This window comes from Nannospalax galili, unplaced genomic scaffold, assembly GCF_000622305.1.
Source record: "Nannospalax galili isolate Female #2095 unplaced genomic scaffold, S.galili_v1.0 scaffold1046, whole genome shotgun sequence".
In the NCBI taxonomy this organism is placed as follows: domain Eukaryota; kingdom Metazoa; phylum Chordata; class Mammalia; order Rodentia; family Spalacidae; genus Nannospalax; species Nannospalax galili.
The window spans coordinates 769,240-786,102 of NW_008354526.1; the positions used below are offsets into that span (position 1 = coordinate 769,240).

General features: G+C 45.8%; 1 protein-coding gene across 1 annotated transcript in view; it reads right to left on the reverse strand.

Annotated features, from left to right (window-relative positions):
- LOC103748952 (serotransferrin) overlaps window positions 1-16,651 on the reverse strand; it is a 58,394-nt gene extending 41,743 nt beyond the window's left edge. The window contains exons 1-9 of the mRNA XM_029555302.1: window positions 16,460-16,651; window positions 14,398-14,570; window positions 8,811-8,919; window positions 7,902-8,078; window positions 7,197-7,329; window positions 6,418-6,473; window positions 5,810-5,988; window positions 4,852-5,029; window positions 3,301-3,452 (exon numbers count right to left, since the gene is read on the reverse strand). Coding sequence (XP_029411162.1) covers window positions 3,301-3,452; window positions 4,852-5,029; window positions 5,810-5,988; window positions 6,418-6,473; window positions 7,197-7,329; window positions 7,902-8,078; window positions 8,811-8,919; window positions 14,398-14,570; window positions 16,460-16,502 — 1,200 coding nt within the window. The 5' untranslated portion in view covers window positions 16,503-16,651. The remainder of the gene's footprint in view (window positions 1-3,300; window positions 3,453-4,851; window positions 5,030-5,809; window positions 5,989-6,417; window positions 6,474-7,196; window positions 7,330-7,901; window positions 8,079-8,810; window positions 8,920-14,397; window positions 14,571-16,459) is intronic.
- Window positions 16,652-16,863: the final 212 nt, after the last annotated feature.

Here is a 16,863-nt window from a genome sequence, read left to right on the forward strand (position 1 = left end):
GACTTGGTCTCAAAAACAGAAAAACAAAAAGCATGGGTATATTTAAAACAATAATTACACAGTATCAAATCTCTTCAGCTATAATTTGGTTAATAAATATAATTTCATATAAACATTCTCGTATTTTTGAATACTGGAAGCAAAACATCCTCTACTAATTCCTATATTTTCACTAGAATCCAACTTTAAAAATTATATATAAATATGATAAATATTAGTCATATTAAAAATCTTGAAGGGTATTTTAGGTGGCTAGGTTCCAAACTCAGAACCTCATAGACACTAGGCAGGGGCCTGACAATTGACCACATCCTCAACCCCCAAAAGTTGGAAGTTTTAAAATACTGTTCCCCAATATGATTCAGAAAAATGCTTTCAGAATTCAGAAAAACACAGCCATCAGTAACAAAATGCAAGTGAGGAAAAGAACAGACATAAATTCGATTTCTCAATCAGTTAAATCTGTCAGTTTAAAATGACAGTGTCCTGAGATGATATCAGTCTAGGTTTAATGTGAGGAGTGGAGTGAGTCTTATAGCTCGAGACCAGTTGGAAGTATTTTCCAACTCCTTAGAGCAAGCTGAGGCTAAAAGAAAAAAGAAAAAAAAGCTAGTTTTTCCATGCATTTGCTCAGTATCTCTGGTAATGCCTCTTAAGTTCTGTCACCAGGTCAGTTTGAGGGTCCCTGTGTCGAGGGTCACACAGCTACTTGACACCATTTCATGACATAGCAAACTGACAAGGCTCCCACTTCTGCCAGTGTTGCAATCTCACACTTCTATTCCCGCCAAATCAGATTCAGGAGTTCCCATCCCTGACCAAAGGGACAACAGAAACCAGACAGAGCTCCCCAACGCAGCAGAAGCAGAAGATTTCTACCTGGCGAGCTTTAAGATTTCCAGAAAGTCTGCCAGTCATGATAGCACACCTTCAATCCCAGCACTCACAGAGGCAGGCAGATCTCTGTGAGTTCAAGGCCAGCCTGGTCTATGAGTTGTAGCCAGCTGGGGCTACAGGGAGACCTTATCTCAAAACAACACAACACAGCAAAACAGATTTCCGGAAAGCAAACACACAGTGGAGCCCCATCCCTTTTTGAGATCTGTTCCATGTCTACAATTACAGGACAGAATAAGCAGATTGTGTTAAAAAAAAAAAAACAAAACTAATCATTTCGTACACTTTATTCATGATCTTTTTTCTAGATTGGATCTGTGATTTCTAGAACAACTGCCATCAGTGTTGGCGTCAACCTAGATGTCTTGTCTTTTTTCTCATCTCCTCTCCTTTCTTCCTTCTTTCCTTCCCTTTTGGCAGGGGGCTGACCAGGCCTTCCTTTATTTGTAAAGACTGATTTACCAAAGTATTGGGTGAAAAGTTGCTAACTAGGGGCCCAGGGAGATGGCTGAGTAAAATATTTGCCTTGCAAACATAATGATCTGAATTCTGTCCTTAGAACCCACTTTTTAAAAAGCCAGGCATGGTGGCTCACTTGTAAGCCCAGTGCTTACAAATCCAGATAGGTGGATCCTTGGGACTTGCTGAAAGGCCAGCCTAACTGATTTAGCAAATTCTAGAGCAATGACAGACTCTATTTCAAAGAAAAAGTGGATGTCACCTGAGGTTGTCCTCTGGGCTCCATATGCATGTACACACATATGCATATGCACTGTACACACATGCACCAGCACACACATGGACATACATCCATACAAGAGTTGCCAGCTAGGCATCTATGAGAAAGACAAGCCAGCATTAATTCTAGCACATGGACTACAGGCAAATATCCAGTGTGTACATCTTTTTCCAATGTATATGTATATATTTCTCTTGCAGTCCTGGAATCCTTTCCCCACACCAGTCATACCAATCATTAATGTTACTGTGCCAGATCACGACTCTCACTAGAAGTTGTATGCACTCACATATGTATTGATTACCCCATCCCGAAGGCACTAGTTTTCTACCTTTACTCTCCACTTTTACTTTTGAGGAACTTGGGCAGGTGAATGGTTCCCATCAACCGGGAACATATGAACAGATATGGGACCTAATAAACTATGCTCTTCAGCTTGGTTGGAAAGAGTTCTTATAGCAACAATGGTGGCCACTTGTTTCATTTAATCCATGAGACTGTGCTGGTCCTGCTGGAGTAGCATTTGATGCAACCAGATGATCATAACATCAACTATTCCTGAGCCCCAAACATCTTCCTGGTTCTCACCTAACAGAACGTGGTGACCTTGGCCTTTTATTTTGGACCCAATACCTGTAAGCTATTTCCAAAATTAAAGCTTTAAATGCTGACAACTGGGTATGACAGCAATAATAGTGTCCAAAAATAACTCTTCTAAAATTTTTTTCATTTGGTTGTACTCCACCTTCTTCATGTAATGTTTTCCATGTTCCCAAGAGTCTTCATTCATTGATATTTTTCATACACCTAGTGTATAGGATCATCTAGGGCATAATTTTGAAGACAAACCATCCAAACTGTTAACATGCCTTTTACAGGTTTAGGTTTTGAGTTAGCAGTCTTTGTATTCATTTGGTTTGATTTTTCTTGTCTTGACTCAGACAAAAGATAAAAGGGAATGTAACTAAAATAGTATAAGGTAATATTTTTAAATGTAGATAGAAGAGTGGGTTGGTGGTCTGGTTTTGCTTCATGATAGATAGTTTAGAAAGTACATGCTTATTTTTAAGTGCTTAAAAACAGAGGCAACAAACTTCATCAACGGTCAGTGAGTGATGGCAGGAACTCCTGGTGGCCTCACTGGATATGCCTTTGTTTCGATATATTTACTGGCTTGTTATAAAACACCCAACTTGGGGCTATAGCTCAATTGGTAGAGTGCTGGCCTAGCATACCAGAGGCCCTAAACTGGGATGGTGGCATACAGGCCTCTAATCCCAGCACTCCAGAGTTATAAGAACACGGATCAGGAGTTTCAAGTCATCCTGAGACTCATTCAGGAACTGACCAACCTGGACTCCATGAGACCATGTCTCATGTCAGCATGCTGACACCATTGCTGTAGGTTCATATGAGCAAGGTCCAGTTTCCCTTAACAGAGCATGGCTCACATTCCCTCCTGTTGTGCTAATATGAGAAGGAAAACTGAACCCTAAAGTCAGATCCACAAACTCTAAGGTTCTGAGCTTCCTGGGAAACAGTGCTCAAGTAATGAAAGTAAGGATCCTGGAAACCAGACTTCCTCATCACTTGTTATGGCCCTTGTAGCAAGCCGGCAGGCCACACTGTGGGGACACAGCCCTAGAGAAGCAGGAGAGACATACCACAATCTTGTCAATGCAGTCCTCTGTAGTCTCTGCTGACTCACACTCAATTTGGCCTCCGCTGTTAACACTCCACTCATCACACTTGAGTCTCTCGTGGTGACTCAGTGCACACCACTTCACTGGTTCACAGTCAGTTGAGGTTTCTGGGCCTGTGGCATAAGGAAAAAAAAAAAAAAACCCAAGAGGTCAGAAAAGAGAGGCCCCAGCTGCTGCCTGGTGTTTATCAGTACTACTGACAGTCTGCATGCAGATGCTGAAATAAACAGATTCCATTCAAGGTACTCATCTTAGAAAGCAAGGTTAGTATGCAGGCTTTTGGTTGATTTTTATTTAGATTCAACTTTTTCTCTTTTTAATTATGTGTACACATGTGTGTGTGTGTCCCTGTGTGGAATTGTGCACATGAATGCAATGCCTTTGGAGACCAGAAGAGGGCATTGGATTCTCCAGAGCTGGAGTTACAGGAAGTTGTGAGCTGCCCAAGGTAGCTTCTGGAAACCTAACTAGACCTAAACCTCTGCAAGAAAAGCAAGTACCTTAACTGCTGAGCCGCCTCTCCAGACCCCACCTTTTTCTTTTGAGAGCCAACCAGATACTCTGCAACCCAGACACTCTGACTTTTGGCCTTTTATTATTAGTATTTCTTTCAAACAACACTTAACTACCTGAAGTCTTATTTCTACGTCCATTGTTTGTTGTCAGTTTCCATCTGGGAGAAAGTAAGCTCTGACGGGGAAAGAGGAATGCCCACCTCATTCACAAGGGCATCCTTCATGTTTAAGGAGTACCAGCACACGTCAGTATAATAAATGTCTAGCAAATAAATAAATAAAAATGCACCTGCCTATCTTTCAAACTCAGTCTCCAAGTTACTTCCTCAAGGATACCTTATCCCAACCCCCAACCACAGCCTGTTTGACTTCGTTTTGCACTCTCATAGGACCTTGCTTTTTATTATCACCACTTTCCTTTCTAAGTTCTTCTCTTATTTTGTAATCAGTTATTCAATAGTGTGACTGTCTTCTCCATGGTCTGATAGTTCAAGGACAGCAGAATCTAATACATGTTTGTAAGTCCAGCACCTAGAAGAGTTTATAGCTAGATGTTCAAAATATGCCCACTGGCTGAATGAGTAAACAAACCCCAGGGCTCCAGTGAAACCCAGGGCTGAGATCAACCTCCCCCGAGCTCCAGCTTCATCATACTTGTGTTGATACAGTACCGGCAGATATGCAAACTGCAGAAACTTCAAGTTATTTTATTAACCGTGTGACAGACTAATGGCTTTATCAAGGGAGTGGGGCTATTCTGATGTATGCAAAGGAAATGATCCTAATACCAATCCAAGGCATTTAAAATGTAAACTGCCTAATGTCCAGGCTAGCTCATGATTAATACCACTTGGCACCAGCCTACACTGAGTTCACAGGCAGGACAGAAACAGCAACAACCAGGAAGCTTTCAGTTCTCGGAAAAACTATGGCTGATTCTTGCTCTTGCTGGGTTTCCCAAGCTCTTGGGGTCACTGGGTTTATCCTGGGTACTTACATACACCTTCCCGTTGATTCCTAATGGCAGTGACATATTTATGGCCGAGGTACAGCCTGTAGTCCATCCTTGGGGGAACTCTTAAAAGTCCAAAGGCAGAATCCTTAAACAGCAGGTCCTTCCCAAGAGGAGAGCTGAACAATTGGAAGTCTTTCGATTTGCCTTTGCCAAAATGTTCCTGTTCATGAGGAAAATGGTACAGTGAATGGCAACAAGAATAAGGGGAGCTTAAAATTAGAAATGAAGAGAACTAGAAAACAAATTCCGGGAAACTAAACAAAAAGCCAGGAGCAACTTCAAGATGCTAGGAGAGAGGGCATTCAGGCATGCTCTCCTCCACTCAGCACCTTTTCTGCCTAGTACCTTGTTAGGACCATTCCACCTGCTACCTCCCTGTGTGTTTCTGGGCTTGTCTCCCTGAATGGCTGAGAGATAACTGAGAACAAGAAGTGCATCTAATCCAGAGGCTGGTACCATATGGTTGCCGCTTAAACTCTTGGTGGAAGCTGGGAGGGCTGGACAAGAGGAAGTTGGCTTACCCAACTCTGTCCTAGAGGAGTAGCACTTGCAGGGGGAGGCACCCCCTCTCCAATCATGAAAGGAGGGAGGGAGGGAGGGAGGGAGAGAGAGACAGAAAGAGAATCTTTCTTTTTGGGGCACAGGAGAGTTTTCTGGGACTTAATCTAGGCCTTGATGGCATGGCTGAGATGGAAAAAAACAGATCAAAGCCCTAAAGAGGCATCATTGGTCAAAAAAGTGGTGGATAGTGGTACCAAAGGAGGCACCCTACTACTCTGTAAAGAGTGCCAGGTGAGGCATGGTGGACAGGTTGGTGATATACAGCAGGGTTCCCCCTGTGTCCTGAACACACAAGGATTTCTAGTATGTCCACATGCCGAGGAGGAAACCCCCAGATCCAAGCATGGAGCTGTAAACAGGGGAGAATGAGTGGGGGTACCTGGGCCACTCTGAGAATCTCCCAGATCAAGTCCTCCTTGCCGTCCACACTGCGTGCCACAACAGCGTGTGAAGGGATCTTGGCCAGGTAGCAGTCCTTAAACTCATCCACTGGCTTGCGGGTGTTGTCAGGACAGAGCAGCTCAAACTTATCCCTGTCAGCCTTATCTGGGAGGACCTCTGGAGAGGGAAAGTTCAGGTGAGCCAGCAACAGGCCAAGCCAGGTCTTATGATGTCCCCTCGCCACCCCCATACTCCTGTTATCATAGAAAACATGTCAACAGGTCTGAGGATCACTGAGGGCTAGGGGGCATGCAGAAAGATGAACTCACAGCTAGATAAAGGCATGGAGGCTTCCCATGCCCCGTGAAGCTGTGACTGCCCTCCATCCCATGAGTCTTATCTCTGAAGGACTGACAGGCCAAGGTCAGGCAGACCACCTCCAGTCCTTTGCTATGGCAACACTGCCCAAGGGGCAAAGCTCCTTGTGTGGGGAGATTGATTGACAGAGAGAGGTGGGGACCCTGCCTCTGCACAGGTAGAAAACCAAGCACTGATAGAGGACAAAGCCATGTCTGGCTACTAGCCATGAAAGGGGGGATCACTTACCAAATATGGTTGTGTGCTTGACAAAGGCCACGTCCCCACCACCGTCTTTCAGACACCTGTGGGAAAGGAAAGGATCACATGAAGGGGGCTCCTCTCTGATTTAGATCGCACTGCCTAGCTCTTAGACAAGGACAGAATCTGAGCATCCCCCACAGTGGAGTCAGTACCTAGATAGGGTACCACTGAGATGAGGATGAATTCACACACAATGATAGCCCCTCAACATATACCCCAAAGTAGAAAAAAAGGCTTAAAACATCTAATGTTTTAAAAAGCTTAAAATTCCTAGTACAGAAGATAATGGTATTGGACTTTAAGGTATAAACAAGGTAAAAAAAAAAGAGAGAGCAAGAAGTCAGCCACATGTAGTGTCGGAGTGGGAGCAGGGACAAGAGGCAGGAGAGTGGCCAGTGCATTGAACATGGAACACTGCTGTCCTAGAGAGTAGAGGGTTTGTCACTGAACAGTCACCCCAGGTACTAGGGATATGTCCATCCTTTGGATGCTTCACAGTCCAGTGAGAGCAGATACCATCCAGATTTGAGAGCTCCGAGGAGAGAGAGGACCCTCAGAAAGGAGCTTGACCTATAAGGTCAAGGCATATAGGGCTAGCCTAGCCTTGGGAGTCCCAAGTTATACCACTGCCTCCCTGGGAGAAGTTTAAGACCCCGAGGTGCCCCTTTAGGCAGGCAGGAGTTGGATTTGGATCAGCAAAGAACCCCCTTTCTGAGGATATTTGGCACTTTGGCCACCATGGAGCAGCAGACAGTGTCACTCACTTGAAGGCGCCTGTGTAGCCAAAGTATGGTTGAAGAGAGGAGCAGCCACACCCTGGGCACAGTTGACACAGTTGTGGGAAGGCCACTGGATCTGCACAGGGGACACAACTGCCCGAGAAGAAATTTGCCACAGCTGCTCAATACAGAGAAACAGACAGCAAGGCGTAAGCAAGTCTCACCACAGCCAATGCCATCACCCAGTACAAACCCCCGAGGGAACAGAGAGGGACAAAGCAACTCAACCAGCAAACCCAGTCCCAGCTCCGCCTTGCTTGTGCTAACTCATCAAAATCCAAGGTTTCCAAACAGAAGCAGGTTAACCCCTGACCCATCATCACCAACCCAGGGACACAGGCCTGTGCTTCCCTCCAGCCAAGGCTTGCCCAGGTCTTTTGTCAGCCTACCCTGCTCCCTGATCTGTCAGAAAGGAGACACCTCTGGGACCTATGCACTGGAGACAGAACAGCCTAGAGAGGTGCAGGACATTGTCATGACCAGAAGATGGCACCAAAGCAACCTCTAACAGAATGGGTCACATCACCAAAGACAGGATGGGGGTGGGTAGGCTGACCCAGACACCAAGGTCCACCTGCCACTCGGGGTAGTTTAGTCACCCTCCACCACCCTGGAGTTCAGCTCACTTGTCCAGCTAATCATGAATGGGTGACCCCAGCGTGGCCATCCAGAGTAGAGATGCCAGCTTACCTTTCTCAAGAGGCTTGCGTGGCTCTGGCAAGTCACAGTAGAGCAAGCCAATGGGGATGTTCCATCCTGCAGACCTGCCCAGGCCTGTGTGACAGGACTTCTTGCCTTGGAGCTGGTTCATCTGGAACTCAGTGCCCTTCTTCACCACAGCCACAGCCATGTAGAAGGTTTGTGGATCTACACAGGGACAGTGTGAATGGAAGACCTTTCACATGGCACAGAGAAACGCTACTTGAAGAGGGCTCTTGTAGAGGGACGAGGTACCCAGGGTGATAAGGAGCCAGAAAAATCTTCCTAGGTTTAAGGATAGCAGGTGTATTTGTAACAGAATTCCAGGCAAACACAGGGGCAAGAAAGCCGCCTGGACATGGGTCAGAGATGCATTATGTAGCCTGGTCCTTTATTGTGATGGTCTACATCTACCAACACAAGGCCACCAGGAAACTGGAGTAATGATAACAGAGGCCCACACTCCCACCTCTTTTAGAGTATTTTGCGTCCCCTGGCACAGGGGTAGGGACAGTCAGATCTATCTCAGAAGACTTCTTGCACTGTTGGGATCCCACTGTGTGCTATAAGGTGGGCCCTCCCATATATATGGCACCTGAAGCTCTAGGGAGCCTCAAGGGACCCTTGATATATCACCAGATCCAATGACCTTCAGACCAAGCTGCACCCCAGCCTGCTTATCCAGTGAGGATGCCTGGCCCAGGAGGTCCCTATCAGACACACCAGTCTCAAGCAGCCCAAAGCCCACAGATGCCTTGATTTGTGTCTGTAGGGCTGGCAGGACCTCTCATTCCTCACTGACTCCCCAAAGATAAATGCTTATTAGTGTCTAACATCCAATACCTGCCTGCCAAACATGACTCAGTATCTACTAAGACATGGGGCCACAGGAGAACTTACTCTCTGTTGACCCATAGAACTCTGCTGCCACAGGCTTCAGGTTGTTGGGAGTCAGGCCTGCATCGTATACCCAACCGGCATCCACTGTCATGGCATCTGCTTCATTTCCCTGAAAGAGAATAGGCCAGACCTCAATGAAGCCCTGGTTTCTGTGGAAGGCCTCTGTAAGCCAGAGCAAATGGGGAAGAACTAATGGGGCGCCATGGGTCTAGGGCCAGCAGACCTTCATTCTGGTCAGACCATGTCCAACCCTGCTGGCCTGTGTTGATTCCATTTTCCTCAAAAGGCCACTTGGCTACTGTTGCCATTCCTTCTGCAGAGGGCAAAGGGTGGAATATTTTTCTCTTTTCCTTGCTGAGGTGTCCAGTTCCTAGACAAAAATCCTATGGAGATTTACCCTCAACAACTGCAGAGGCTTGACCTGGTGGGCCTGGTTGGGGATAGCATCCACCCTATCTAGAGGTGGTCATAGCCAGTGCACTGCAGGCTCCGACACGCTGTGGTCAAGGGCTCAGGAGCCTTCGATGACCAAGCTCTTACATCTGTTTCCGTATTCAGCCACACGGTCCTTCATTCAGAGACCCTGTATTCTGAGACTTCCTGTGAGTTCTTTTTCAGGTACTGTGATGGAGACACCTTCTGAGGAGGATGGAAACCTTGAACCCACTTGTCTCTACTCTGACTAGAGACTCACTCAGTACTTTTCTTTCCAGTCCTGAACCTATAAAACTGTAGGAACTAGCCCGGTGTGGACAAACACGCTTTTAATCCCAGCACTGGGGAGACAGAGGCAGGATGATTAGCCGTTCAAGGTCATCCTCAGGTATGTAGTGAATTCAAGGTCATCAGGGCTACATGAGACCATGATTCAAAAAAGAAGAAAGGAAGAAGAAAGAAAAGAGGGAAAGAAAGAGAGAAAGAAAGAGAAAACCAAAACCAAACAAAGAAATACCCCAAAACTGTAGGAGCTAAATTTTCTTTACAGTGGCCTTTTGTGCAGAATGCTTTCTCTGGGTTTAGTGTATTGAGTATTCCACATACTAAATGATACTAAAACCTTCCATTATTACTTTCATTTTCGGTAAAAATGTCAACTTGGACACCTGGCAGCCCCTTCCCACCCCACTTAATTCCATTTTGTAAGTGAGAAAACTGAAGCCCAGAGAGGTCAAGCCACTTGCCCGTGCCACACGGCTACAAAAAAGGCCTGGCGTTGGGGACTGGGGCCAGGCACGCTGGGTTTGTTTCCTATCATTATTGCTTCAACATTTCATGTTTGATTTACTTCATGCTTCTGTGAATGATAAACCTTTTTTTGGTGTTTTTGTTTTGAGACAGTTTATGTATCCAGGCTGGTTTTGAACTTGTGATCCTCTTGCCTCAGCCTCCAGATCCATTGCCTCAGTTAGAATTATGGGAGCTCTCCACCACGGCCCACAGAATTCTCCTGTTTAAATCAGTAAGCCACTTGAAACACTATAGCTTCCAACTATGTCTGTAGCTTATTTTCTCCTTACTTGGCAGGGGTAGGGTGGGGGTGAGGGGGTGGAGAGTGGGTAGAGGGGCCAAAAAAGTTTTATGAGAAACAGAGTAACAGTTCCTTGCAGCTAGCAGGGGGCCCCCAAATGGGTTTCCCTTTACTTAAAGTCTTAAAATAATCCAGACTGTCATTGATGTAGATATTTGAAAACAAACAGTTCTTACTGACCAAATTATAAGGCAAAAACTATAGGTCCATGATCTTTGTCACGTTATAGGTACACAATAAGAAAGTATTGCTAACTAAAATAAACTATTGATAGAAACCATTTTTTTCAGTTTATATATATGAGATTTTTGCCTGCATGTATGTAGTCAAACCCATGCAGGCAATGCCTACAGAGGCCAGAAAAGGGCATCAGATCCCCTGGAACAGGAATTACAGACAGTGGTTAGCTGCCATAATGGTGTTGGGAACTGAACCCAGGTCCTCCGCAAGAACATCCAGTGCTCTTAACTGCTGCGCTCTCTCCAGCCTCAGGAGCCAAATTTTTAAATGGTTGTTTTTGTTGCTTTATTTTCATAAAACATTACCACTGTGACCATTTTTAAGTGTACATTCACATTGTTGTGAAACCATCACCATCATTCATTTCTAGAACTTTCAGCTTCCCAAAGTGAGATTCCATACCCATTAAACAATCGCCATCTCCCTTGTTGTCCCAGCCCCTGGTAACCATGGTCCTGCTTCCTGTGTCTGTGAACGCAGTTCTTCATAGCACTTTATGGTGAATGGACTCTTACGGTATTTGTCTTGTAGCTAGCTTACATGTTTTCAAGATTCATTTACACTGTAACATGTCAGAATTTCATACATTTTTCAGACTGAAACGATCCCATTGTACATATACTCTACCTTTCACTCATTCATTCACCCATCTATGGACATTTGAGTTGTCAAATCTTTTTTTAAAAATTATTTTATTTTTTGCAGTGCTGGTGATCCAATCCTTCTAGGTGAGTGCTCTACCACTGAGCTATACTCCCAGCCACATAAATATCATTAATATCACAAAAATATTAAAAATTTTTAATTTTAGTTGAAGCATCTATTTTCAATATTATAAGCATTTAGGAGACCCAGCAGATCCTTCTCTTCTGTAACAGCTAAATGCCAGGTATGAAGTTCCTTGTGGCTCTGTTTAAATCTGCATGTACCTTCCCTACCCTACTCCCCATATTGCTAAATAAAAACAAATAACCAAACAGACAAGAACCTTGCCCAGTGCTAGGGACAGTGATCAGGAACCTGGGCTTTCTTGGCTAGGACAACAGTAGTCAGAAATCCAGGAACCCAAGGCTGAAATAGGGACTCTGACCATGAGATCAGCCATGAGAACCAGGGAAGTCTGAGCCGTGGGTAACAGGCCTTTTTTTTTTCCTGTCTTTTTGAGACAGGGTCTCCCTGTAGCCCCAGCTGTCCTGGAACTCACTATGTAGACCAGGCTGGCCTCGAACTCACAAAGATCCCCCTGCCTCTGCCTCCCAAGTGCTAGGATTAAAGGCGTGCGCCAACACGCCCGGCTTAAGCCACTTTTTAACTTTAAAAAGGTAATTGTTTTTTTGTTTTTTTAAAATAAAAAGGTTAACTTTAGTGGGTAGAGAGATGGCTCAATAGTTAAGAGCACTGACTGCTCTGCTCTTACAGAGGACCCAGGTTCAGTTCTCAGCACCCATATGGCAGCTAACAACCACCCATAACTTGAAAAGAAGGTTAACTTTATTACTTATGAACCTTTTCTCAAAAGAAAAAAGATTTAGAATGGATATAAAAATCAGATAAACATGACTTTAAAGCCAGGCATGGTGGTACATACCTGTAATCCCAGTGCTGGGGAGGCTGAGGTAGGAAGATTGTAAACTTTTAGGCCACTTCTTTATACCACACACTGATTCCTCAAGGGAGACCAGGCTCCAGCTGCTAGCTTGAGCTTTTCTGTTGCTTCTGCCCCCACCTATCTCTGCTGCTTTGCCCCACATGACAAGTCCATCCTGCATCAAGAGAGTTGACCATACTCCTGCGTAACACTGTGTTCCTAGCCTGTTTGATGTGCCTGGCTGAGAAAGTGCATATCCTCCAGGAAAGTGTTCTCTCTCTTCTGGCTAACACAATCGACATGCCTTGATCTCCTTTTCTAAGAGCAAATTCCTAAAAGGGCTTACAGGGACCAATGCGTACCTCTTGCAATTCTGAAGTGTCTGTCTCCAGGACCTGAGAGCCATTCCTTTGAAATATAACCATCAGGAAGGACAGGGTGCCTGTCTCCCCATCTCTGTATGAAAACAACCCTAAAGTAGATAGCTGCCATTCAGTGGCACAGCCTCATCAGGTTCACTTTGAGGAATCTTCTCTGACCTTGCTGAGTTCCTGCACTCCCTCTCCCTTCATCTCCTTTTAAAATGTCCATGTTGGGGGATGACAAGATGGCTGAGCAGTTAAGAGCACTCACTTCTAGCAGATGACCTGGGTTCGGTGCTCAACACCCACATGGTGGCTAACAACTGTCCTAACTCCAATTCCAGGGGATCTGACACACTCTTCCAGCCCCCTCAGGCACTGCATGAATAAGTGTTCTTACATACATGCAGGCAAAACAGTCATACACATAAAATAAAAGTAAAAAAAAAATTAAATGTCCATATTACCTCTGCACATACCGGAATTAAGCTTATTTTTCCCCCTACTGTCAGTAGTTACTGAATAAAATCTGTTTGTGCTGTTCTTCCTAATACCTGGCTGTGCTTCTCTGGTCCTGCTTACAACTTAAACTAGCCTGACTCTCCCTGGTCTCAGGCCCCTTGCACATGCTGTTTACTCCTTGTGTGATCTAGGCTCATTGTAGAACCATGGCTCATTATAGAACCCTACAAGTTGATCTACTGGATCTCAGCTTCATTGCTTCCTTCTCAAAAAGACTGACTGTCATGTCAGGTGTAGTGGTGCAGGCCTTTGAAACCAGCACCTCAGGAGGCAGAGGCAGATTGTGAGATTGAGGCCAGCCAGAACTATGAGAAGACCCTGTCTAAAAATATAGTAAGGTGCTGGAAAGATGGCTCAGCAGTTAAGAGCACTGACTGCTATTACAGAGGACCAGGGTTCAATTCCCAGCATCCACATGGCATCTAACAACGGTTCCAGGGGACTCCAATATTCTCTTCTGACCTCTTGACCTCTGCAGGCATTGGAAGACATGGGTGCACTTACACACATTCAGGTAATACACTCATACACACAAAATAAAAAATTTTTAATAAAATATTAAAAAATAAAATAAACCAAAAAAAAAAAGGTTGACTGCTGACCACAAGGGTCAAAGAAGTTTTCTCCTTAAATCCCCGTATGAACACTACTTTCCCTTCATTGAAATTAATAGTTTACTCATTGACACGTCTTTCTTTTTCCCTCACTAGGTTGTGATCTTCTTGAGGGTAAAGCTAATTTGTGTTTAATTCACCTCTGCAGCTCCAGGAGCTAGCACAGGATCTGACACATGCTCAGATGTACAAGAACGATACTGAGGGAGCAGAAAGTAGAGAATAAAGGGGTTAGCCATCATCTGTAATCATGACTCTTAATCCTTCCTCCTCCTCTTCTTCTCAGTGATGTGTCCAGGCCCTATAGGACTGATGTACTGCAGTGGTAGAGCATGTGCCTAACATTTGCAAACCCATGGGTTCAATCCCTAGTATCACACACACACACACACACACACACACACACACACACACACACACACACACACACACACACACACGGTCTTCCAAGCAAGATTATATAATAATCTTTGATGCCACAGACATTTTTGGTTTTTCTGCATTCACAGAACTTAAGTGCCTCAACGTAGTCGCCTTTCAGCATATGTTGGCCTTTTGCCTTCCAGACACCCAGCATGACCTCGCCTATGTCCATTTTTGAAGTGACGTGAAGGGCAGTGGGGGTTGACTACCCCTCATAACAGCCTCCTTCCCGTGAGTAAAGAATTATTCCAAAAGGACTAAAGAAAGCAAGCACAGACAGCCTCCCACTGTTTTAGGCATCAAGACTTACAGAAATGGCCTTGATGCAATCAGGGTAGGAGGTTTTCTTCATACAACTGAGCCGGGGACCATCTGCTGGAAGGACGTTTTTCATGTGGTCCCGGAAACTGGCACATTTAGCGGCCTCATGCTCTGACACTGCGCACCATCTTACAGTTTTGTCAGGGGCAGCCAGACATAGACCTGGGGGAGAGAAAGCAGAAGTGTAAAGGACCCACTCCCTGTGTCAGGGGAGTGACAGCAGCACCTACTGAAGGCTCTTGATGGCCACCTTCCCTCTGTCCTGTCCTTACCTCACTCTTGTTGGTAGATACAACAGGGCACAGACTTTGCTGTGTTCTGATACTGGGCCAAGAAGTCACCCTAATGAACTTCCGTTTTCCCACTGACCACCCTGTTTTGCTCAGAGAGATGCTGGCCACTGGAAATGACAACCTACTCTTGCCTGTTCTCCTGCCTCCTTGCTTTGCTGTCATGGCGATCAGTCCACAATGAAATGTAAGCTTCAGTGTGCAAACACCACTGTCAGACATCTTGACACATGGATCAATACTAAAGTCTAGGAAGCTGGGGGTTGGGGCATCTTTTAGGAACGAGAGAGCTGGACTCAGAAAACAATGTGGTTTCGCCCAAGGTCATCCTATTTGTTAGCAACCCAGCCAAGTATAGAACCAGGCTGCCAGACACTCAGTCTGCTGGCCAAGCCACAGAAAACATTCTTAGGTGCTTTGCCCCTTTTGGGCAGTAGTTAGATCATGAATTCTCTTGTGGCACATGTCAGCTATGCTCTTTTTAGAAATAACTAGAAACCCCATCTATTCACCAGGCTTCCCTCTGTTTCCACCAAACTCTCCATCAATTTTTTACCCCCTTTTCTGTGCCAGTCATTTAGACTGGTAGCTAAAGATAGTCTGATATATCACTATTGGGTGGGAGGGTCTGCCTATATATACTGCATATGTGCAGATGTACATACATGGAGATCAAAGGGTGACATTGGGTGTCTTCCTCTATCACTCTCCACCTTATTTTTTGAGACATGGTCTCTCATTGAACCTGGGCTAGACGATTTGGCTAGACTGGCTGACCAGCAAGTCCTTAGGATCTGCCTGTCTCTGCTTCCCCAGTGCAGGGATTATAGGCACACACTCCTGCACCAAACTTTTTACACGAGTGTTGGGGATTCTAACTCAGGTCCTCATGCTGTGTCACAAGCCCTTTACCGACTAAACCATCTCCACAGCTGATTAACTGCTAAAATCCATGTGCTAGACACCACCCATGAGCTTTGGCACTCTCCTCTGAGCTCTCATCGCATCTATTTCTTCAGTAGGTTGACACACTGATAGCAAAGTCCAGAAGACACAAAGCTTGGAGGCCAGTAGTTCTTCAGGATGGATAAGGAGGGACCGGGGAATGGATTCCCCCAACTCCTCTTCTTTATCCCATCCTGACCAGTGGCATATTACCAGAGCATCACAGCCACTGACTACTCTTCCCAAAGCACCTCTCTAGACTCTCCAAACTAGCTCTTCTAAGTTCTGTAGGTACATTCAGTCCTCAGTCACTCCCTGTGCACAGCCCCATAAGGTGCTCTGAGCTGAAAAGCACCAGGCTCTCCTTTTAAGGAGGGGCAGGCTAATGAGAGTCCAACAAGCACTTGGGGCTTCCAGTCCCCCTCAGGTCCATAATTAGCAGAATGTATCACTGGCACCTTCCACCTCACCCTCCCAGGCAGGTGCTGTCCCTACCCCTGTCCCAGAAGCCCATCCACAATTTGGACTCAAGAATTCTGAGTCCAATTCTGGCTTTAAATCCCACACTCTAAGCCATCAGCATTAATAGTGTCAAAGGCACCCAAAGGACATTGAACAATTCACAGATACAGGGTCAGAGCCCAGGAAGTTGTGACTGCCACATTAAGTATTTGGGTTCCATTGAAGAGGCACAGAGCAGAGTCTGAAGGTGTGGCAGGGAGGAAACGAAGGACAAAGCCTTGAGCTTTCTAGCCCGCAGTACACAGGGAGTACCCAGGCCAGCACTCTGCGGTCCTTCCCCATGCCCACACTCACCCAGGATGGCACAGCCCAGCAGGGTACCCACGGCAAGCCTCATCCTCCCGATGTGGCGAGGAGCGGGGAGCACAGAGAGACCCGCTTCTGCACCGCTTCCCTGCGCGCTGAGCCCTTTTATCCTTGGAGGAGACCAGCTGGGTGCAATCTTTGACCTCCTGTGTTTACTCAGTCCAGTTGCCCAATCGTCCTGCATCCATCCCCCTTCCTTTTTTGCCCTGATGATCACCTCATTTCCTGAGCTGTGGGACAGACCCAAGAATGGAATCCAGCACAAAAAGACTGTTTGGAAGGACGCCTAAAGCAAAATCCACTCTTTGTTAATCGCCGCTCTCTCAGTGCCAGGAGCAGCAGGGCTACAGCAGGCTGGGGGAGTGGGGGGTGGGGGCTTGCTCCTGAACTCC